The following is a 24,227-nucleotide window of genomic DNA, read 5'->3' as shown; positions in this document are numbered from 1 at the left end:
GTTTTAATGCTTTTATTAATACAAAAGTATTTATAATTTTTGCATTATATATATATATATGTGTGCTTTTATTACAGAGACTATCTTGGAAACTGCTAATGCAGCATTAAAACAGGAAAAATTAATCAACGACTGATTGGATGAAGAGTGCCAGGCCGCCTTGGTGTTGAAAAACAATACGAAACAAAAAATGCTACAAAACTACTGAAGATCAAATAGGGAGGACTATGCGTGTAAACAAATAAATTATGTAAAAAGAAGAAAAATCTTTCCTAATAGTAAGATTGAAGAGATTATTGAAGATCGCAGCAAAAATGAAAATAGAAAATATAAAGAAATCAAATTGCTGGTAAATGATTTCTAAATCTAATGTTTTAAACTATTGAAGAATAGATGGTGAAATTATTTAAGATTTACCAATGGTTAAGAAAGATGGAAAAATTAATTTCATACTTTACTTTCATCAGAGAGTTCAACAAATGTGAATAATTATGGTGACTCTAATGCAATTTGTAGTGAAGTTCCAATGACAAAATCATTCCAAAGATGAAAAATAACAAAGATCCAAAAAGCAATCGAATTACACTGTAAAATTCATCAAAGCACTCAAAGACTCCCATGGCTTTGTTATATTGAGAGATTACTTGATAACCGAGAAGTAAAGATCTGGCATTGGAAGCCCATGTGCAAAAGGCTAAGAGGCAGACCAGAGAAAATGTGGATGGATGATGTCTTGAATGGTTTAAAAACTTTAGGATCACCAACTGGAAGATCAAAGTCAGGGACAGAGTTGCCTGGAGAAACATCATACTGCTGTCTAAGGCCCATCCTGGGCTGCTGTGCCAATAAAGAAAAAATAAGAATTTCTTCCGGTAAAAATGGATTTTGCATTAAAAAGTACCGGCACCCCGGTTGCTGGTATTTTTAACTATAATTTAATGTGGAATTTTTTACAGTGCATTACCTGTTTTAAAGTTTTGATATTTATATCATTATTTCACCGGAAAAAATCTTTAATTTTGCTTATTTTTTACTGCAAGAATAGCATAAATACATAGCTTAATTATGTAAACTGCATATCCAACATATGCAGTTTACACAATTATACATGTATAGTTTACATATTCTATATATGTAGTTTGTATGAAACTGCATATTTACATACATAGTTCCACTTAATTTTACACTTATCTTACTTCAAAATTACTAATAACCTTTTGAAAAGATAAAATGTTTTAATGAAAATCGCATGATTGCTAAAATTCATAAGATTTCCATAGGTTACAAGACTTCAGACTGTCACGAAATTCTAAGCTTAATTATTCTAGTGACATCTTTAATGAATGAGAGCAAGGAAGCCACAGCCTTACTTAACGTCCCAAACTGATATGAATTCCTCATGGAAATTGTTATTTGGGGATATTTTAATTAAGAGTTAATCTCACGTTGCTTTGAAAATCATCCGAAATGCTTTGAGTACCTTATTTTGATACTTGTAATAAGTTTTAAACATTAATATAAACATTTATAGATAATAAATACTCTTGATTGTGTCTCAAAACTGATAAATTTGTACAGAATGATCATTCTAAATGTTTCTAAACAACTCAAGATGCAAACTATAAGCTAATACATGAGCTTCAATGAAGATTTATTCATCTGTAGATGTATTAGTAATTTCATCAGTTAGAAATATTTTACAATAGGGAAACCGATACAAATGTAGATTATCTTTTATTTTTTAATTTGAATTATCACACACATTTTCGAACAGTTTTTTGCAGTATTCGTCGAAGAAAATTTTAAAAAAACACAGTTTACAAGAGAACAACGCAGTAGAAGTCTGCAAAATCGAAAAAAAATTTTAATGGATTTTGCTATGATAGTGCTAAACTCAATACATTGTTTTTTGTGCATTGTTTTTTTTCGGTGATTACTTAGATTTTCGGTGATTATTCAAAACCAGTCAGCTGAACTACGTTCAATTAAATCTGTATTTAGTGTGAGTGGTAATTTGGGGTAAATCGGTTGAAAATTGTACTTGTTGGAGATACAGCAAGCAAGAGAAAGTAAATTACGTTTAAAGTCTTGTGATAAATAATCCATACAAATACAGGGTGATTCTAAAAGGATGGGCAAAATTTCAGGAAGTGATAGTACACACCCAAGCAAACAATTTTAATCAAAGAATGCATGGTCGAAAACAAAACGCAAAACCGCTAGAGGACGTCAAAGTTTATGTTCTAATATGAGGCAAAAGCACGCAAAGAACGATGAAGTTAAGTTATAAAAGCAAATTTAATGGCATGTGATTACAATAAGTGTTCAAAATAGTGGCCGGCAGCGGCTATGCGCGCAGCACAACGGCGAAGAAAAGATAGGGCATATCACGAACTTTCCCTGCAGCGGCCGAAAACTTGGCGACAAGTAACACAGCGCAGTAACTCGCAACAGGAATGGAGCTTTCACGTTTGCATCAAACAACTTTCCAAATGCTCCAGCACCTTTGCGTTTTGTTTTCGACCATGCATTCTTTGATAAAAATTGTTTACTTGGGTGTGTATTATTACTTCCTGAAATTTTGCCCATCTTTTTAGAATCACCCTGTATATAATAATTTTCTTCTTCTCCATCATTTTCAGCAGTCTCAAACGCTAGTCTAGACATTTTTTTGTATCAATCTACCCTCATGTAAAGCTTTATATGTTTTCAGAGTAGCAGCCAAAAATCTGCACTTATCTTCAATTTAAGCAAATTCGTTAACTGGCGTGCCTACATTTATTTCTAATTACTCCAAAACTATAATCAACCCTGAGGAATCTTTATTCAAAATTATTACAGCTAAATAAGTTGCATTTTCAACTATTTATATTAAAAGTACCATTAATTCTCCGTACATAATTGAAACAAATTATATCGATAAAATAGTTAAAATGAAAGTATTTTTCTGAAATATTTCGATGGAAGTGTGCAAATCCATTAATCAACTGAGCACACAAGTTCAATGGTTAACATATGTTTCAGCAGAGCGTCGAGTGCAGCGCTTAAAATATTATGCTGAGACTTTTACATTTTCAAAAAAATCCATTCAATATTTTGGTACCAGTCATATCTCCTTTTTTTAAGAATTTTACTGTTTTGTTTCATTAATGATCAAAAAATTTAGAATTGTAAGATGTAGGAATTTACACCAATTTAATCTAAGTGATCTTAAATGACAAATTTTAAATTTAAAAGAAATTGATTGAACAGTTCTGGAAAAATAAAAATTTAAAAATACGACTTTTTTTGAGATGATCAAATATGCAATTAACTTCCGATCATTTTCCTGCTTACCCACACTATTGGAACCACATAAATTTTCCAAATTGAGGCTACTTCCCACCCCCTATATTGAGAATAAGGAATCCAAATCCAACCATTTCGTCTGCTTATTTAAGGAAGTTTATTCTTGTGTTTAATTTCGCAACTTAAAATATCATCCGCACTAATTAAGTAGCGCATTTAAGGTTAAGTTTTCGACCCATTGAGATCGAATTATATAGAACGTGAAAATCCGATTATTAGATCAAAAATTACTCAAGCTATTTGATTTTTTACCCTTATTATTACACACTGTACACTAATTTGCTGGGCTAATGGGCACATTTTATGTGGATTATACTCTAACACTTCTTTTAGCAATGCACTTGTAATTTAAAACAACGTTTATTAAAATTAATTAAATATCACTGCAGTTTCAAATCTATTGTTTTTATTACTTAATCATTTGCTAAAATATATATGATTACAAGTTAATTTTCTTTTAATTAAATATTTTATTTCTGACTGATGCGCTAAGTTTTAAGCTAAATTCAAGGTTCTAATGTATGTATGTATATATATATATATATATATATATATATATATATANTGTATATATATATATATATACACACACAACCACTACATGCATGTTATTATACACATTTATGTTGAAGTTGAAGACAGTATAAAAATAGATGAAAAAGTATCATATTAAAAAAAATGAAAATAGGAAAGGAAAAAAACAGCAAATTAAAGTTTAACTTTTGCGTTTTACTTTCCGGTTGAATTGTGTGGGTGTAATTAATAAAAGTTTTATCGCGCGCACACATATATAATTTTTCTCGAACTTATCTCATAGAAATTACTTTAATCAAAGTGTTTATGTTTCTTACGAAGGCATGCCTAATTTTAAGAGATAACATAAATAATAATATCTAATTTTACTATACATAATTTCAATATATAGTAAACTGGAAATTTTCACCTTTTTAACTGTTACTTACAACATCTTCTAGATGGCAGCACTATGTGCATCGAAAATTTTCTGGAAGAAATATGTTGGCTTATTTCTTATTATTTCAATCCTAGTTCATAGTTTGAAGAGCGATTAAAATTATAAAAACTGGTTTATAAACACCATGAACTGTACCAAAACGAACTACTTTAAAAAAGAAATTAACTTCAAAAGCGTGAAAATCAAATTCTTCTCAACAGAATCTATCAAGATATATCTTAATTTTTTATTAGTAGCATTTGTCAATACTAATTAAAAAGAGTGTTTAAATAAAGGAATGTTATCTTCTCGTTTTCGCTGATTTTTAGACGGGAAGTAGAATTTTTAAAGAACTATTGAGCATAACAATTTGTCTCGTTACAAAATGCTTTCGATACATTTGATTTTTGATTTGGTTCGAAACGGTAAGTTTTGAATTTCTGCGGACCACATGACCACAGATATTGATACACGTTGTTTTCATTCATAAATAATCCTAAGAAACTGAAGCGATGAGATGTTTCATGATTAAAAAACTTAATTCGCTTTAAAAATATACAGATTGGAAATAACAGGCGGCACGTTTCCAGCGCTCTAAAATAGGCACCTATTTTCAAGACTTGCCAGGCGTGAATAGGAAGAAACAAATGAAGTTTGAAATATAAAACGTAAAGTTGCAAGCGAAAACTTGAAAATAATAGTGAGAAACTTAACTAGAAAAACCTCAGTAGTATGCGAAAGTAAAGGTGAGAAACAAAACTATTAAAACTTCAATAGAGTACGAAAAATGAAAAGTAAAAGTGAGAAATAAAACTATAAGAACCTCAATAATATATGAATAAAAGACGATGCCAGGGCATCAAGATGAGCTAATATGACTAATGTGGAAATAATTTTTAAAAAAAGGTGAGAAGCGTAACTAGAGAAACCTCAGTAGCCAACAAAAACTAGAAAATAGATATGAGAAACAAAACTAGCCTCTGTAGCCTACGAAAACTGGAAAATAAAGGTGAGAAACAAAACTATGAAAACAAACCTCAGTAGCCTACGAAAAATGAAAAATAAAAGTGAGAAATAAGATTAAAAAAACATCAGTAATATATGAATAAAACAAGATGCCAGGGCATCAAAATGAACTGATACGACTAGGGTGAAAATAATTTATTTGTCGAAATTGAATTTATGCCAAGATTCCAACAATGTACAGTAACTGAAAATTTCTCGTATTTTTGATAAATGACAGATCGTGTTCGTAAGTTTAAATTTAAAAGCACCTCTAGTTTGCCGTATGTACCCAAGGTCGCATTGAGAAGCATTTACAACATTCCTTGTTCCACTCGAAATGAAGTTAGATGTATTTGTATTTTAAATAACTAAAGAGGAAAAGCTGCATATAAGTAGATAAATCTGCTTATCTACTCTGTTATTAAAGGATTAGAAAAATAGAATAGATAAAAACTGAAGTTAGAAATTTTTTAGTATCAGAATAGCAATCAAATTTTCAGTTGAATAAATTTTATTAATTAGATAGTAACAACTGATACTTTCTGGAAGTTATATTTGAGTATAGATCGGGATGAGAGTCAAGCTCTCGGAAAAAGCCGAATAGGAGTCGAATTCGAACACTTCAACTGACTCCACAGTTCTAATCAACAATAAAAAATCATGCGCAAAACTGAAATACATTGACCGACACACTAAATAAAGCTAAAATGTTTCCATTATTTTATTTATTGCCTTGCTTTATTTTATTTATTGCCTATTTATTGCTTGCTTGTTTTAAGGCTTTACGTAATTAGATTAGGCATGGCGCTTTTCAAAAGTACATTTCATGAAAATAAAGATAAACAGTGATATGTATCATTTGACATATGCTGTTGTATGAGACCATCACACGATTGTAAAAATATCGTCGATCTCTTATACATCTTATACTCAGCCATGGCGACAAGCACAATATTTCCAACTTCCAAATCCCCTGCAAATTCCAATTGAAAAGCCTTCCTTCTGACACCATTCCAAGCATTTTTGCTGGCTTGGACATCCATGGAAGTCAGCATTTAAATTTTCTATAATGAATAAAAAAGCATTATTAATCACAATACACATGGAGAAAAAAATTCTGGTAAAATTACCGTATTGTTTGGTGAAGACATTTCTAATTTTAAAAAAAATCATGATTTTGGTAATGAGACCAAAATATACAGTATTCAAACCATTCACTTGGTAACGATTTAACGGAATTTTTACTAATCACTAGATGTATAATTTTGTACATCTTTTAAAATTTTGATATTTATACATTTACTACTCGGGGAGTATTCGGCTGGCGGGATTCGAACTTCCGGTCTCACAAATAGTGAGTACAGCGCCCTACCATCAAGGCTATCCCGGCCTTTAAGAGCTTTTTAGTCCCGCAATGGACTGATTGTAAAGACACGGATCCCAGTAGAACATCAAAGTCACGCATCACTGGCCGCTATCAGAGTGCGGGTAGATGGCCACTTGGATAAGTCTACGAAAGGACCGATGGTGTGCGGTATGGGTCCTCGTTAAACTGTTCAACCGTAAAGTGCTCGACTTCGCGTGTAGGTTGTCGAACTACCGAAGCAGGAGTACCATCTCCTCCTCAGAGGATCAAAATTATGATGGCATGTCTTCGGATCATCCTCAGGGATGTCTCCCAGACCGTTGCCAATAGCCCATTGTGCAGCTCTAGTGTGACGTAAATAAAACTACAACTGAGGACTTTTTATGTCATTTAAATATAAACGAATAAAAAGCAAAGTTTCGAAAGGTATTCAAAGGTCCATGGCATTTCACATGGTATATTTTACAAGAAAATTCAACCGACAAGATCAATACATCAACGAGTGTAAGATTTTATTTTGCTGTCGTTCACGAATTAAATTACAGTGTAGTTGATTAACGAACAAAGTGAGGATCTAGCTAACCACCATTAAGGAAAATAATTCGTCAACAAATGATCTATTTAGTAATATTAGTTTAACAAACGCTTAAAAAAAGGACTTTAGAAGATTTTTTTTCTGGATCCCGGGTATCTATTTTATGTGCGTGTTCGCAAATGTTACGCAATCAAGATACCTTAAGTTTCAAGTTTAAGTTAAGTTAGATGAAGTTAAGTTTAAATTTAAGTTAAATAAATATTATTGAGAGACTTCTCTTTATTTCAGACAGATAAAGAAAATTCTCATAAACTATCATCAATTTAAACTCAAGAAAAGGAAAACCAAGAAAGAGATTAATCTGTTCTCCCATTTTTAGCAGTTTGAGAAGAATCTATTTTTTTTTTCATGGGAAATTTAGAGAACAAACATTTTAACATAGGCCCCCCTTAAAAATGGAGTTATTTTCTCTCTTTATAATTCTAATTTAAGACTGCATTTTTTAAATTCGGTACTTATCCATTTCGCCGGTAAATTGTTGCCAATGCTAAGTTACCGATAACAAGTAAATTCATTTTTTTTAATTTAATTTTTTATGTGTTAGCCATTTTTAAGTATGAAAAATAAACAAATAAAATAACGGGATTTATTAGGGCAGGTGAAATTGAAAAATGCCTTTAATTTGTTCAAGCATTTTGAACAAAACATGAAATAAAATAACGAATAAATAATTTAAAAAATACTTTATCGTAAAAGTGTGTTAATAAAACAAACTGACAGTTAGACGTAAAAACATTTAAAAACCTATGTTTGCACTTATTTTTGTTATGGAATGGACATGTAATTTTTCACTATAAGAAAGAAGAAAAAAAACAAGTATTAGGTATTTTGTTCTAAATTTTTGAATTTAAATCTGCTAATTGTAATTTTCCAACTTTTTAAATTGAATTATATTCGCTTGAAATTATTTTAATCTAATTTTTTTAACCCTTATTATAACAATAAAAATATTCGCTTTGTTGTAGATTGTTGAAAGATAAAACTCAAAACTCAACCATTGTTTAAAATGCAACAATGTGTCAGTATTATTTAAAGAGATACATTAATTTAGTGATTATTGTCATTCCAAACTTTGTATTTGGGGCGCTATCTTGAATATTTTTTCAAAGAGATTAATTTTCAAGTCATGAAGTGGCTTAAGAGATTGAGGCGATATTTCGCCAATTTGAGCTCTTGCTCTGGATGCAAGAGTGATCATGCTGGGGATTTGAATGAGAGGAAAATTGCCAAATATTATCGGAAGCGTGCTATTCTGGACACAGTTCATCCATGGGTTTTCCCATTTGTGTCCGTTCAGACGCAAACTGATGATATTTATTGGACAAATCTCTCAGAAAGTGTTCAGACGCAGACTGATGATATAGATTGGACAAACCTCTCAGGAAATGTTTAGGATTACGGATTAAAGAATATGGATAGAAGATTATGGTTTAAGGATTAGGGATTATGGATAAAGGGTTAAGGTTAAAGGTTCAAAGATGAAAAACTTTCAAAAGTACGTACTAATGAGTTCGATTAAAGTAATTGTTAGCATTACTGTATGTTATTCTGGAAAATGTGCTGTAATTCCAGACACGGCTCATCCATGGATTTTCCCATTTGTTCCGGCTCAGACCCAGACTAATGACGAAGCAAAAAAAAAAAGAAAAAAAAACATTTGTATGCCATTAGAATCAGTGGCCATTTTTAACTAATGAAGCATACTTTTGAATTCGTCGTTTCTGTTTTCTTGTTTCGAATCATGCTTCGAAAAACTATTGTTTAAATGTCTACACAGTACTGTACTGTATATTACATCCAGTATACTAAAGTATTTACTTTTATATAGTCAATTACCATTTTTACGAATTCTGATTTTATTTGTCTTTATGTTTAAGGTTGAACCATGTAGGATGACGGATGGTAACTGACAAACGAAGAAACTAAAAATATTTGTAGTCATTAAAATGCTGGTTCAAAAGTGTTGCAAGGCAAATGCTTCAAAAACTTGACGGAAAAAATTGACTGAGAACAAGGCTTCAATTAGCCAAATAAAAGAGAAATAACTTAAAGGCTGTGCGGTTCAGGTTATAAAACCAACATGAATTTTAGATGGGAATCCAATTGTTTGAAGATCTAGACATACTTAATTTTTGACAAATGAAAAACTTTTAGGATGTTTGTTTTCTGCATGTAAAGTAGCTTTATGTTAATAAAAAACTTTAAATAATTCCATGTTTTCTTTTTTATTTCATGATATCATGATATAAATTTCGAAAAAAATAATCTCGTGTTAAATTCACGTATTAAAATTATTCTTTCAGCATCTCAAATTAAATGCTATAGTTATCTTTCTGCGGTTTCCAGAGATGTATGTTAGGAAAAACAACACTTCATCAAGGGACACACTGTCTGCAAGCAAGCAACTAGAGCAGTGTTTCCCAAAATGTGGTACGCGTTCCCCCAGAGGTACGGGAATAATTTAGTGGGGGTACGTGTTCTTATGCGAAATATCTTGCAACAAAAGAATTTTATTTAAAAACAAAGTTAGCCAAGAAAATTTACGAATGCGTGTTTTTCTATGGACTACCTTTTGCAGAGTTAAAAGCTAATGATTAGTGGTGTCAACAGCCAGTTGTGATTTTTTAACTTTTGTGTAATCTTTTTATAGTAAAAATAAACGTATTTTTAAAAAAAATACATTGATTTTTTTATTAGTGGTACACAGCGTTACCAAAAATTTAGAAAGGGTACAATAAAGTCATAAGTTTGGGAAACACTGCTCTAAGGAATCATAATAAAATTAAAGTGTCATTTTTACTTCATTTACCGAAATTTATCACATATTAGAATAACCATGTTTTATTGTTAATTTTACAAAAAAAATTAGTTCCAGAACTATTCGATATAAATGACTAAAATATTTGGTGTTCCCATAGAGCCAGAAACAAAGAAAATTTTACCATTTTTCAAAATATTTCGACCATGAATTTCTTTCTCTGTTATAAAATTCCTGACGCTTTCAGGCAGAGTAGGAAATAGGAGAATTATTATCTACTTTACAAATCGAACTTCTACTTTGTCTATTTTTCAAGAACCTTTCAGATTAAACTCAACGACATACTTTCAAATAAAAGGTTAATACGAGCTGGCGTACCACAGGGAAGTATCCTCGGACCAGTATTGTATCTAATCTTTACAAGCGATTTCCCTATTAACTATAATAACCATAACTATTTTATTGCACTTTATGCTGATGACACAGCAATTGCCATGAGATCATTAAGACCAGATCAAGCAGTTAAAAATCTTAACAAGCAAATGCCACCTATTGAACAATGGTGTCGTAACTATAAAATAGCGATTAACACCGATAAATCTCAACTAATGATTATTAGAAGGAGAAAAAAAATACACACAAAAATAAACAGAGATGTTATCCTATTTAACAACAAAATTCCTATCCCTAATAAGGCTACTTACCTGGGTGTAACCTTCTATGACTAACTCACGTGGAACCTCCACGTACAAAATATTATTAATGAGACATATGCAGCTTTCAACTTCATTAAGCAGATCCTAAATGCAAATTCATCTCTCCCGATTGACCTAAATCGTTTGCTATATTTGCAATGTCTAAGACTTATCCTTACTTATGCATGCCCCGCTTGGAGAAATATAATCAACAACTCTCAGATTATTAAACTTGAAATAGTCCAAAACAAAATCGACACATCACTGGTGCTCCTCGCTTTGTCCCAAATTTAAATATTAGAAACAACCTAAAATGTGATCCAATTATGAATTATATTAACAGATTAAATGCTAGCTTCTATAAAAAGTCAAAAATCATATTTTACACTCAAAAGTCATATATATATATNATGTATATATACTTAGTTTTGAGACATTTCCAAATCACTTACCAGCTAACATCTCTTGTGAAATTGTAGTTGGAGTTTCGTCATGAGCCTTGCTCCGTGTGTTGATTTCCAAAGATTGAATAATAGGCCGAGGTGTTGTTGAATCAAAATTATAGTCTTTGGTTGGTTTGATTAAATCAAGAGACTCTTTGTTGATTTCTAGTTCAAAATAACTTAGTGAAGGCTCTATATTTCCTAAATCTTTAAAAAGGAGAAAAGAGCTCATTACAACCTTTTAATTAAATAAGATATGATTTACATTTTTCTGCATGTTTTTGTTCTTGAAAAGTAATCTGTGTGTAAACTTATATTTAGTCACCAATCTATAGATTATTATTTTCTTTTTCTTAATATTTGATAATTAGACTAATGTAAAGCTATTATTTGCTACTTATCATGCAATTTTCTACTTATTGATATATTGAAATCAACAATAAAAAATTATGTTTATACTTTTAAGAATAAGAATAAACATCAATAACAAGATTAAAAGGGACTTCTTTTTCATACCAGGTAAATTTTGCGTAATTTTAGCAATCTTCTCGAAGCTTGGCACAAATGTTCCCTTGCCTTTTGAGTTTACTTTAAAATTATAAAGATACAAAAGTATGCGTTAATTAAATCAAATCATCTTACGTTGGAAAAGTTAATTGAAGGCAATAAATTAAAATATACGTAAATTCTTGTGGAGTCAGGCTAACCGAGAATTTTTAAAAATCTGTTGCTGAGACTCTGTTGTTGAAAATCTGTTGCTGAGATTCTGTTGTTGAAAATCTGTTGTTGAGACTCTGATTCTCAGAAGAACTAAGCGAATCAACCAACTATCACTAGGATATGAACCTTAATTCCTCCAATTCATTTCCCTTATGATCTAATTAAGTACGAGTATGCAACGCGTTGAAATAATATACTTGTATTCATAGATATAAATATATATTTACCGCAGGTGAACTGATCGTTAACCCCTACCTTCTAGCTCCCGTAAAAATGACGGAGTGAGGTTTCGCCCTCTATTTCTCGCTCCCGTGAATTTTCCGGGATAGATTTGTTCAGTAGTAACGCGTGCCAATGAGAATAAAATAATTCATTTCTTTTGCCCAGAAAACATTTTATTTATCATTTTACACACCAGAAGGGAGTACCAGGATATTTTTAAGGTAATTGTAGATAGTTAGATTATTTTAAACTGGATGTCAGCACTTATCAAATACGTGTATTTGGAAAAATGGGCACTTTTATGACCGTTTTCTTACAAATTAACCGATCGTTAAGGGGTTAAAGACACGGTTGCGGTGGAAATATCACTGGCTGCTATGAGCAGGGTGACCACTATCATCTGTGTATGGACCGAGCATGTGTATGGGCCGAGAGTGCGCGGTATCAGTCCTCATTAAACTGCTTTACCTTAAAGTGCTCGATTTCGTACGCAGGTCATGTCGGACTACTAAAGCAATCCCATCTGCAGAGGGTCTAAAGTTGTGATAAAAAGTCTTCGGATCCACCTCAGGGATGTCGCCCTGACCGTCACCGATAGCCCATTGTGCAGTTTTAGTGCGATTAAAATAAACAACCTACCTTCTGTTTGAATTCGTTTTCAATGCAAAAAGATGAATTTTGGGATATCCCCATAACCAAAGCAAAGGATGCGAATAAAAAATTATCCCGTACACTTTACCCTTGGAGTATATTCCTTTATATTTGAAACTTAGTTTTTCTAAGTTTAAATTTATTTTTCTAACAAATTCATTAAACTTAATAAAATCTAAGAATTGAAACATACATACCATGCATGAAATGTATTTCATTTGCATTTGGTAGAAATCTATGATCGATACACTGGCTATCTTGTTTTCTTATGTGCCCCTTTTTACAAACACATCCGTTTAAATAAGTAGGTGGACAAAATTTTATATCGCCATTTTCAGAAACACAGTATAAATTTGAATCTTGAATAGATTGCAAGTTGCTTCCTTCTTCTCCCTCTGGGCAAGAATTCAAGTTCTTATCTGAGATAAATATTATATAATTAGATTTGTTTTCAGAATTTGAAACACTAATCCATTTTTCATCAGAGGATTCAAAGTTATTTAGCATTATAACACAAAACTTATTTTTTCTCTGAGGTTGTATTATTTCCAACATTTTTATTCCCTCGTAAAGGAGCTTGATGCATTCTGCTTAGAAAACTATATATGATTTCCTTACAAAATTTAAAATTATTAGTCAGGCTCGTGAACAAATGGCACAACTAACTTTAAAAAAAAAAACTCAAAAAACAACACTTCACAATAAAAAATTTATACTCAAAACTTCACAAAATATTTTTCAATTTTTGCGAAAAAGTTTCCTGGTGTATGCTCCTAACGGACATTTCGTCAATGTGACAGCAAAATAATCACTGTCCATTCTTTGAAAAAACGAATTTCGTCAATAGTAAAGAAAAATTTTGTCATTCCATTTTTTTTCTGAGAAAAGAAATCATAGTGTCTATTGGATCTAACTTTTCTAATAATCATTTTATCGTGGGCATCATATAACTGGGTCATTGCCACCTTAATAACACAAGAAACACAAAAACACAAAGAGAACAAATAGATGAGACACACTCAAATCCGAAGCTGGGTTTGGACCTGCGATCTTCCGAGCCATCTCCTTGCCCATTATACATTATACAATATGTTTGTTTGTTTGTTTTTGTCACTTTATTTTCAATCGTCTAGTCTTCATCCTAGTTTTCTCATTCTAATTAACAATCACCCTCAATGCCCTACGATGAGGTTACGAGTTGAGGAAGCATTCTCCTCGCATATTTGAGAGTTCCCATTTCGTCACAAATCGAGTGATTTCGTGATTAAATAATTCACAAAATATAGCTCAAGAATTGCTGAATCATCAAAAGTGAGAGCTTTTTTCATAGAGTATTTCTACCGAATGCTAGATCATTTTTACTTCAGAATCTGCACAAACAATGTTCAGAATAAAAAATTGTAAATTCACTGAAAACCGTTGCAAATTTACCTAGTATTTCCCACTCTTAAACATTCGGTATGGGCAAAGTTGAGATTTGAGCAACGGAAAAAAAATCTCAATGGTGCATTTAAACGCTTATGTTAATTACCTCGTTCTTCCTCAGGAATTAACTACTGCTTTAGATGCTGCTTTAGCAGGTAATCAAAATTTTCTGTCAAAAAAAGTCCTAAATATTACTTAGTAATCAGTATGATAAATTTAGTATTTTTTTTATTTCCGTTTTCCAGTCATATTTGTTATAAAAAATAGGCTGTCTACTAGGAAGAACCCATTTCTTCAAGCAAAAATTAAAATTCTGGTTAAAAACCGTACATGTATGGTAACGATATTTCTAAAGAAAAATCATAATTCTTGTAATAAAACCAAAATATACGGTAATTTAACCATTCATTTGATAATTTTTTCTATTTATTTGGTAACGGTTTACCAGAAATTCTGTTGCAGCACTTATTGCCACATAGTTTACAAAAAATGCAAAATTGAAAAGTAAATGTAACTAAATAAATGGTTATAATGCCATGCTCAAGTTAGCATGATAAATTTACACATTAACTGCAAAAGAACATTGTAATAAAACCTTATTTTACTGTTCATTTTACAAAAGTCATTACCAAAGCTCATCGGTAAAAATTAACGAGGTCTTAGGTGTTCCCATTGAGCCAGAAGCACTGTAAATTTTCCCATATTCTGGTAGTTTTGATCAGACTTTTTTCCCAGTATACGATAAGTTAACTCGTGACCGGAAGGCAAAGTTTTAAGACTCACATTTAGAAATAAACGAATTTGTTTACGAATAAATGCACAATGCTGCTTCGGCAACTCAACAGAATTCGTTTTTTCCCCTGTATGCTTTTTTTAACTTTTTAAAAAATAGCAGTCATTTTATGTCTGGAATTTTTATTCTGACAGCAATAAGCATTCATTTTAGCAAAATTTCTGGGTAATTCAGATTCTTTATGAACGATAAATATTAAAATTCACTGAAACTCTTTGAATAAAATTGAGAAGCTATATAACCAGCATAATATAAAGTATTCCAATGAATTTTAAACCTACTTTTGATGTTGTTTTTAGGCTTTTGATTCAATGAAGAGCATTTTTCTGTTAAAACACACTTTCCATATGGACCACGAACAAAGCCTTCATCACAAACACACCCAGAGACGCACATGTTTGAGCATTTTGTTTCTTGGTCCCAATTAGAGCAATTCTTTTGACAATGCGCTTTACATCCTTCAAAATGTTCATCAACTGGGCAATCCATGGCTATGGTACCTATATAAGTATAGCATTTCAAAAAATATAAAACTGTAAGGATGTCTCAATATTTAGGCAAGATTTGAATTAAATAAAAAATGCAGTTGTTGTTTTATTTTCAATTGCATTTTTTTATGATGAACATGAAGAACGTAGAATATGGTTATATGGTATAGTAAATGAAATAAATCTAAACATTTTTTCACTTTTTTAAATTTTTGACTGTAATTAAATTTAATAATAAAAATAATAAATACGAATTACTTTTTGCATAGAATTATCCGTGGATAAATGAATTTTATAACTGTGAACAGAAAGTAAAATTACCGTTAAGAGCTCTAAACTTTGGACCACTCTTGTGACCAAACTATTCGAACCATACCTCCAGGATGGAGGTTACTCTTGTTTTTTGAGAGTTATTAAAGTGAAAATCCGTCGAAAGGGTATGTTTATTTAGTGACAGTATGCGTTTGTATTTATATATATTCGGAACTTAAAATATCGTCTGAATAACTTATGGAGAATATTTTATCGTGACCAAAAGTTATTCAGGGTGATTCATTTTTTCACCGCATTGTACATAAAGCGATGCAAGTAAATGGTTGAAGCCGATTACTTTGAGTTTCTTAGTTGTTGAGTTAATTGTTATATTTTTAAAGGTTATCTTGAAAAGTGATCTTCGAGAGAAATACGCATCCTGTGTATGAAGCAGGAATGTGTCTATTCAGGGTAATTCTTTTGTGTGTGAACTGTGCTTACATATTTTGTTTTCTGAGTTTTAATGCATTGTTCTACGCATTTTTAATTACTGGTTCATAGATTAAATGTGATTTTTCATAGATTATATTTGATATCTTATATATTATATTGATATTTCAAGTATTTAAATCATTGATTACAAATTTCAAGCGTTATTATTTTTTTTACTCACAAAAGTAACTTCCTCTCTCTTTCATGTTACAAATAATATCTTTGTTTTCTACTTACAACTGTAAGCCTCATGCTATACTTTGTGGTGCATGAGGAGTTTTAAGTCGTTTAAATAAAATAAAATAAAAATTTAAGAAAAATTTTAAAAAATAACAATATCTTTCTAATCTTACAAATCATACCACTTTCTTTTAGTTATTTAGTTTCATATTTTAATGGCAAATCACCATACAAACCTGAGACACTTTGCAAGGTATGACGTGTTGGACACTTGCGAGGCTGTATGCAATTTCCATAAGGTCCTCTAACCAGACCATTATCGCAAATACATCCAGGTACACATATTTTTAAACATACCACTGAGGGATCACTCCAATTGCTGCAATTCCTTTGGCAGTGAGCAAGGCATGGACTGAAAAATTCCTTCGGTGGGCAGAAATCTTCATCTTCTTCTTCTTCTTCTAAAAACGTCTTAAATTGGTAAAACTAATTTTGTCATATTAATATTAGACTTTGTAAGCAAAAATTTTTAAATATATATTGTAATATATATTGTAATATTTGCTATACGCATTCTTAAAAATTTCAAAACACATCTCATAATGTATAACTCTTTAGACTAGCTTTGTCTCGCTTTGTATCGTAAAAACATGGTTCCCAGTAAAGCACCTGAAGTCAATCATCACTGGCTGCAATCAGAAAGCGGAAGGGTAACCACTTTGACCAGCATAGGGACTGAGGTTGTGCGGTATCAGTTCTCGTTAAACTATTCTGCCGTAAAGTGCTCAACTTCGCTCAGGGGGTCGAGCTGCGAAAGCGAGGGAGCCATCCCCTCTGCTGAGGGTCAAAATTGTCATGGCATGTCTTATCATCCGGAGAGATGTTTCCTAAACCATAGTTAATAGCCCATTCAGCGGTCAGCTTTAGTGTGACGTAAATAAAGGAATTATTACTATTACCATTACACCAGTTTGTGTAATGAGAATAAGTTTTCGCGCTATTATATATTTAATTTCAATTTTTATCTGTGTACTGTAGCTAGTATCTAGATGTGAGCCAAGTTGCTGCTATGTTCGTTTGTTTTTCTCTCTTTTTTTCGCTTTTTCGATGAATAACAGTTTGAAAAAATATTCTATTGAATGAAAATTAGTTATATCCAAGTTATTCGATAACCAAACTTAAAAATTCATGTTTACAAGAAAAATACAAAAGGATAATACTTTATTACAATATTTTACCTGAGTAAGTATCAAGTGTTGAATATATCGCATAATATTTATAAACATATAAATATTGCTATTGTTGCGAAATCCAACAACAGCCTTTTGAATCATATTATAAAAATTAGTTACTGAAATGCAAATAAAATGAAGTTTGGCTAATTTGCAAAAATTGTTTAATACTTAGATCTCTTGCATATTGTAAAACGACTTTATATTATCTAAAATATAATCATGGGAATCATGTAAAGTATCCATGATGAGAATCATGGGAAGAAAACATTTTTACAATAATTTTACGAACGACGTGAAATAATCTAAAAAATTCAAAAAGTGATTTTAGGGATTTTTCTAGAGCCTAGGAGCCAGAGCGAAATAGTTTTTTTTTAACTAAAATTCCTATGAAAAGTTCGAAAGTAATCAAATGATTTAATATTCTACGCTTACCTTCTGCTAGTCCTTCTTCTAATAATGTGCACTGCTCTATAGAAATACATTCTCCATTGCCATCTCTAACATAACCTTCATTACAAATGCATCCCGAGATGCATTCATCAGAACAAGGAACTGGATTTATCAGCGTAGTGCAATTATTTTGACAGTGAGCATTACAGAAGCTATATTTCTCATTTTCGAGACATTCAAAGGAGGTAGCTGAGGAAAAAAGACAATATAAAATCATAAAATGTTTCAAAGCAAAGCAGTCAAATAACCATTAAGAAAAGATTCAAGCTGTTAACTGTGAGGAAAACCGTTTATTAACTCCTTTCACCTAATACGGTTTAAAAAACCAGAATTTTATCGCACCAACTAGCCCCACTTAATGAAGTCACTTGGCTCCTTGCAGCTGTGTACATACTACAGCCTAGAGGAATAATCTGTCGATCTCATGACCGTCCAAACTGAGTTTCAAGTCCCAGTGTTGACACCATAATATTGTCTCCATTCCTTTCAACAGATGAAGAGGTTCCAGTGTCCTGCACTCCCCAATTTGCGATCCTGGACTAATAAAATACGATACTCTCATTCACGAGTAGATGGTATCACCGTAAAGTTGCTTAACACGAAAAGTATAAATATTTCCCATCTCTTAACGATAGGTGAAACAACCAGATATACTAATTAAACAACATTCCATGGTTCATTTGAAAAATTCCTCACAACCAAAACCTAACTCCAATGCCCATAACCAAGCGAAAAGCCTAGCTCTAATGTCTAATTAAAATTATTTTTTGAGGTTTTGAAACCAGGTGAGTAGTAAATGGTTTCAAAACCATAAATTCAAACAAATGTTCATTACAGTAAACTTTACTCTTAATTGGATGGACTATTTTACAGTAATTTTGGAATGAAAATTCGTACTAAGTGCAATATATTAAACAAGGAAAACTGTTCGCACCAGCGATAAAAAAAAATCCAGACTAATATAACATTTGCAGTTGAGAAGTAACAGCATTAGTTCTTAGACTAGTTCTTCTCATTTCTTGTGGATGACAACCTATCTTTCACACCAGAAAGCATCGTACTTCATTTCGCCTCTGTACATACCTCTTTATACTAAATTTCCATTGGTGTTTATGAAATAAAGCTCTTATAACTTGATTACAAACGTTCCATTTCGAAAACTGTTTGTTGCATATGAATATGTATCCTTCGGGTTTGTTTTTTGCTCTTTTTTATAATATTTCAAATACAATCATTAAAAATGTGAAGTTTGTATCTCGTTTTAAACGTCTATTGTTTCCTTAATATTTTACAAAAGAAATTGGTTTTCCTCTATTACAATTTCCACCTCAATCGATACTTTATAATACAAAATTATTATTATTTTTTACAACTTAAAACTTCATAGCTCATTTGATCTATGAATAACTGGTGATTTACTCACGTTAAAATAATTTTGTGTTTGTGATATAACAGTGAATTACGAACTATAAAGGGAAAAACAACATTTTTCATCACAAAATTAAGTATAAAAAAAGTAAATTATCTCAACGAAATTTCATTTTAAAATTGATTTTTAAATGAGGTTTCGAAAGGTTATGTTTCCAATGATACTGTATTATAATATAAATAAAGTTATTTTTATAATGTTTAAAATAATTACATATTTTTTCAATGATTGCAACTAATAAATTTAAAATTTTGCACCATTTTTTAACTTTAGTTTATATTTTACTATTGTAAAAGTTGATAGTTAATATAATAAAGCGTTTAGTTTTTCCAATGTTAACAACTATACTCCGTTGCAAGTTTTAAAAAAAGACCTTGCTGTACATGATTTAAGTAATCATCCACGATTGCATTTAGTTCCGTTTTATTTCGTAATCAAATTATACGGGTTGTAAATTAAATAGTGGCAACTTAACCTTGAAACTCACAAAAGGGCGCGCATGCGTAAATAGGGTATGGGTGCGGTGAGGTGGCGCTGTTGTCGATGTGTAGAGTGCAAAAAACAGTCGATTTGCTTAGAAGGGTAGTTGTTGCGTGGCGTTAAAGTGAGGAGTTTCGTTTCCATCGCTCTAAAGCATGTTGTGAAAAGGCTTAATGACGAAAAAAGACGAGATGCTTGAATCCATCGTGCTACTGTCCTATATGGTAAAGCATTTGCTCCAAAGGCTTCCACTAATCCTCGATAGCATTCTGTTGCATTTTTGCCACGGGCAACCTCGATTGTAAGCCACGACCGCTGATCACCTTTTGAAACCATGCTTTAGAGCGATGGAAACGAAACTCCTCACTTTAACGCCACACAACAACTACCCTTCTAAGCTAATCGACTTTTTTTTGCACTCTACACATCGACAACAGCCCCACCTCACAGCTCCCATATCTAATTTGCGCATGCCCGTCCTTCTGTGAGTTTAAAGGTTAAGTTGCCACTATTTAATTTACAACCCTCGTACAAATATGCTTTCAAAAAAGAAAAGCTTATAAACGTTAAACACGTCAGATAGAAATTTAATTTGTGCTTATTTTACGATAGATAGTACAGAATTGATTCTTTAAAAAAAGGTTTAGTTTCATAGTCTTACTGGAATCCTAGACTTAGCGACATATTTCGATAAATAAGAAGAACATTCGTTCTTGAAAAAAAAATAACTATATGATGTTGCAAGAGCAATAGATTTGATTGGACTACTGAAAATAGCGCGTTTTATGCAGACATGCTCTAAACAAATCAAATGCAAGATAAAAAAAAATTTACTTTTGTTTCGCTGTAGAAGAAAATCCTCTGGTAGAAACAATATTATTCTTTCCTCAGTTTCTATAAATACGATCAGAAAGACGTATATTTGTCATGACATTTAGATATCATTTTTATTAATTCTTATTACTTATTACGGGATTATTGTTGTTAATGACTGTTATTATTATTAATAAAAAGTAAGCTGCGGAAAGGAAGCTATGCAACGTCGTTTCAAGAGTTGGTGATATTGATATACGTTCACGTTGGGAGCTTGGCATCCATTTGGCGTGCATTTAAATGCAAACAGGCTCTCTCCAAAGGGATAATGGTTTTTTCTTAACTTGCAACAGAGTATAGTATAAAATTTTAAAATTTTGAATAATTCAAAACTATATATTTTACTATTATAAAAGTTGATAATCAATAAAATTTTCGTAATATACTCTACATTTAACTAGGTCATCAACATCAAAATCTTCTTCCTCTTCGTTTGAATTGCACTCTTCGATTAATACACAATCATTTTTCAGCCCTCTTACATATCCGGTATCACAGACGCATCCAGAAAAACAACCAATCGGACATGGTATAGGAAGTCCCAAGGTTGAGCAGTTATGTTGACAATGAGCTGAACAAAAACTGAAATGCTCATTTTTTGAGCATCCGAAATCAGCTAGAAGAAGAAAAAGACTAGTACTCATTATTTGAAAATAAAATTTGCTTGAGTTTTATTTCATAAAAGCATGCTTTTGTTTTAAAATGAATAAGAGGAATTTCTTGAAACTATAATAGAGCCTACATTATATTTGGAACTTATGTCTGATATTAAACAAAACGAAACATTAGTGATTTTTAAGACATGTAAAATCATATCTTTTTCAAATATAATGTAAACAGAAAAAACGCTGATTTCCTTCTTTAATAATTTCACCGATTTTTACGCACATAATATAATTAAAATTACCGGTAACATAGTACGCACTTAAATGAATTTTTTAAAGTAAAAGTATATCTTTAATATTCTTATATAAGTGCACATTTAAAAGAATTTTAACAATTCCATTTATCTGGACATTTTAAAATGCTATAGCAAAACCTGATTACAAAATCGGTATTTTTTTATCGAATCACAGGATTATTTCCCTGACTTAGACCTTTTGGAGCTCGCTTCAAAATGTTCTGTCGATTCAGTTCGAAAACAGACAGAAACGTTTAAACGGTTTTAACCTTAAAAGAATAGTGCAGATATTCCATCCTTCTCTCTTTATTATAAACAAGCGAATTTGTGTTGAAGTAAGATGTTTTGCAGACAAACTTTTCATTTTAATACAAAATTTTCTCCAACGCTGCACGGACAGCATTTTTTATTTTAACTTTCTCATCAAAATAAAAATTCATACAATAGTAGTACTTTATTTACGCCGCCCTAGAGCTGCACAATGGGCTTTTGGCGACGGTTTATGAAATATCCCTGAGGATAATCCGAAGGCATGCCATCATAATTTTGAACTTCTGCAGAGGGAATGGCGTTTCCCGCCTTTGGTAGTCCGACTATCTACGTGTGAAGTCGAGTACTTTACTGTAGACCAGTTTAACGAAGATCGATACCGCACACCCTCGATCCCTTTCAATCCTATTAAAGTGGTCACGTACCCAGACAGTGACCGGTGTAAGTAATATTTGACTTCGGTGACCACCGTACACCGTATCCATATGCTTACATTATACTACAACAATTTATATACAAGTGCAGGTAGTCTTAGCATTCACCTGGCCACCACACTACGCTCCTCAGCCTTCAACTGCATGTAGACTTTTCCTGCTCTGAAATCTTCGGAGACATAGCCTTAATGTGAATTCCTTATAACTAAAACACTATCAGACGTTAACATGGGGTATTTTACTTGAGAAACCTTTAACATAAGGACCTCTTATCTGGGAAATAGAACCACGGCAAGTCGTGGTTAAAGACTAAGCCCGAAACACCGACCCCCTTACTGCAATAGTGTATTTTTCTTTTTTAATAAAGAACCAAGTTTTCTTACTTAGATAAGACCAACTTAGTAAAAGTTTTAAAGATAATATTTTAAGAGAACTAGAAAAAAAAGTGACCCTCCAATTAAAAAACGTCAATAAAAGTTTAAAAATCCAATATTTTATTTTAACAGAATTTTCTGAAAGTGTAGAAATAAATTTTTGGTTTACAAAATCTCGACTTATGTTATCCTTTTTAAGTAATTCTTATAGAGTAAATATTACTTAAATTTATAACCAATCTCTTAATTATGTATAAGAAAAAATAAGCTTAAAGTTGAATTTCAAAATTTAGATCAGTTGTATAATTCTCCCACTTTGGAAATAAACATTGGTGGAAAGGCTGAATAACAGACACATCCAGAGAAAAGCTTATGAGATTCTGGATATTTGAACGCTTCGGCAGTCTTTTCTTTTCTAATAATTTTTAAATAAAACATTTTTTTCAAAGTGTTCCCTCTTAAATTTATGTAAGTGTAAACAAGTAAAAAAATGTTTTACTTACCTACTAGTTCAGTTGTAGGTAAAGCAGAAAATTCTGAAGTTTCGAGGTACCTCTCTGATTCATCTTCAGAATTCCTATTTGGAAATCCGAAAGAAAATGGCAACAAAAAGAAAACTAAATACCGTAGCAATTCCATATTTACTGTTACGGCGAGAGGATTTGGAAAAACTCTGAAACTAATTTTGAAATACTGCTGTAAGTTGATACTTCGGTCCTCAGTAGTAATCAAAATGATTATCTCCTTCACGTCATGAGAATAGAAGGAAAGTATGAGAATGTTTCAGTTTCGTTTACATGATGAAACTATATCATATTACTGTTTGTGATTTGTAAAAGATAACGAATGAATATTTATGTTTCTAAGCAATTTTCATTTCTAAAGAAAATGTTATTTACTCTAAAATTAAATGTTTATGTTTGCTTAAGTTGAATGATAGATAATTTGTAATATTCTTAGAGTTGCTTAAGTGTATATTTAAGAGTGACTTGATCTATTGCGAAAAACGAAACTGAACTGGAGTAAATATATCGTAAAATCGTTGTAATTTGAAAGCAGCTTTCATTTCTAAAGAAAATTTGCTTTGTTTTAAAATTAATTATTTATCTTCAGTTGAGTGATATATAATTTTTAATATTTTAAAAGTTGCTTAAATGTTTGTCTGCTTTGATCGATTACAAAAAACTAAACTGAATGGTAGTAACTAAATTGTATTAATCAAAATTTTTATAACACTTTTGAAGTGATCTTGGACATTTGTTACATTACCAACAGAATCGATCCCTTGCCCGTAACGCATCCCTTGCCCGTAACGCATAATTGTTTCGCAACCAATTTTGGTTATTGACGAAAAGCAGGTAATTACATCAAAAGTATTTATTTATGGAATGTCAAA

At 31.4% G+C, this 24,227-nt stretch overlaps 1 protein-coding gene across 3 annotated transcripts; it reads right to left on the bottom strand.

The window, feature by feature from the left end:
• Positions 1 to 6,002: 6,002 nt before the first annotated feature.
• Positions 6,003 to 23,634, bottom strand: LOC107446825 (rh5-interacting protein). 3 transcript variants are annotated; one of them, XM_043045400.2, is made up of 8 exons: positions 23,335 to 23,634; positions 21,244 to 21,468; positions 18,053 to 18,259; positions 16,622 to 16,843; positions 15,255 to 15,473; positions 12,953 to 13,174; positions 11,172 to 11,369; positions 6,003 to 6,369 (listed from the first exon to the last, which is right to left on the bottom strand). In XM_043045400.2, exons 1-8 carry the CDS (start codon positions 23,468 to 23,470, stop codon positions 6,236 to 6,238), a joined length of 1,563 nt encoding a protein of 520 aa, XP_042901334.1. In that variant the 5' UTR covers positions 23,471 to 23,634; the 3' UTR covers positions 6,003 to 6,235. The 3 variants fall into 3 exon arrangements, with proteins under 3 accessions (XP_042901334.1, XP_042901333.1, XP_071036636.1); XM_043045399.2 differs by having other exon boundaries at positions 16,622 to 16,846; positions 23,335 to 23,598; XM_071180535.1 differs by having other exon boundaries at positions 16,622 to 16,837; positions 23,335 to 23,598.
• Positions 23,635 to 24,227: the final 593 nt, after the last annotated feature.

This window comes from Parasteatoda tepidariorum, chromosome 1 (assembly GCF_043381705.1).
Source record: "Parasteatoda tepidariorum isolate YZ-2023 chromosome 1, CAS_Ptep_4.0, whole genome shotgun sequence".
NCBI classification, from domain to species: Eukaryota; Metazoa; Arthropoda; class Arachnida; order Araneae; family Theridiidae; genus Parasteatoda; species Parasteatoda tepidariorum.
The sequence above is the reverse complement of the archived record's forward strand: the minus strand, read 5'-3'. Positions and strand labels throughout refer to the sequence as shown.

What these genes read in the sequence shown, in the direction of transcription:
- LOC107446825 (XM_043045399.2), bottom strand. Translation starts at nt 23,470, where the DNA reads ATGGAATTGCTACGGTATTTAGTTTTCTTTTTGTTGCCATTTTCTTTC. An exon ending in TGTTGATGACCTAGTTAAAT is followed by an intron (nt 18,260 to 21,243) that starts GTAGAGTATATT and finishes TTTTTTCCTCAG; the next exon opens with CTACCTCCTTTGAATGTCTC. An exon ending in TGAAATACATTTCATGCATG is followed by an intron (nt 11,370 to 12,952) that starts GTATGTATGTTT and finishes TCCTTTTTAAAG; the next exon opens with ATTTAGGAAATATAGAGCCT.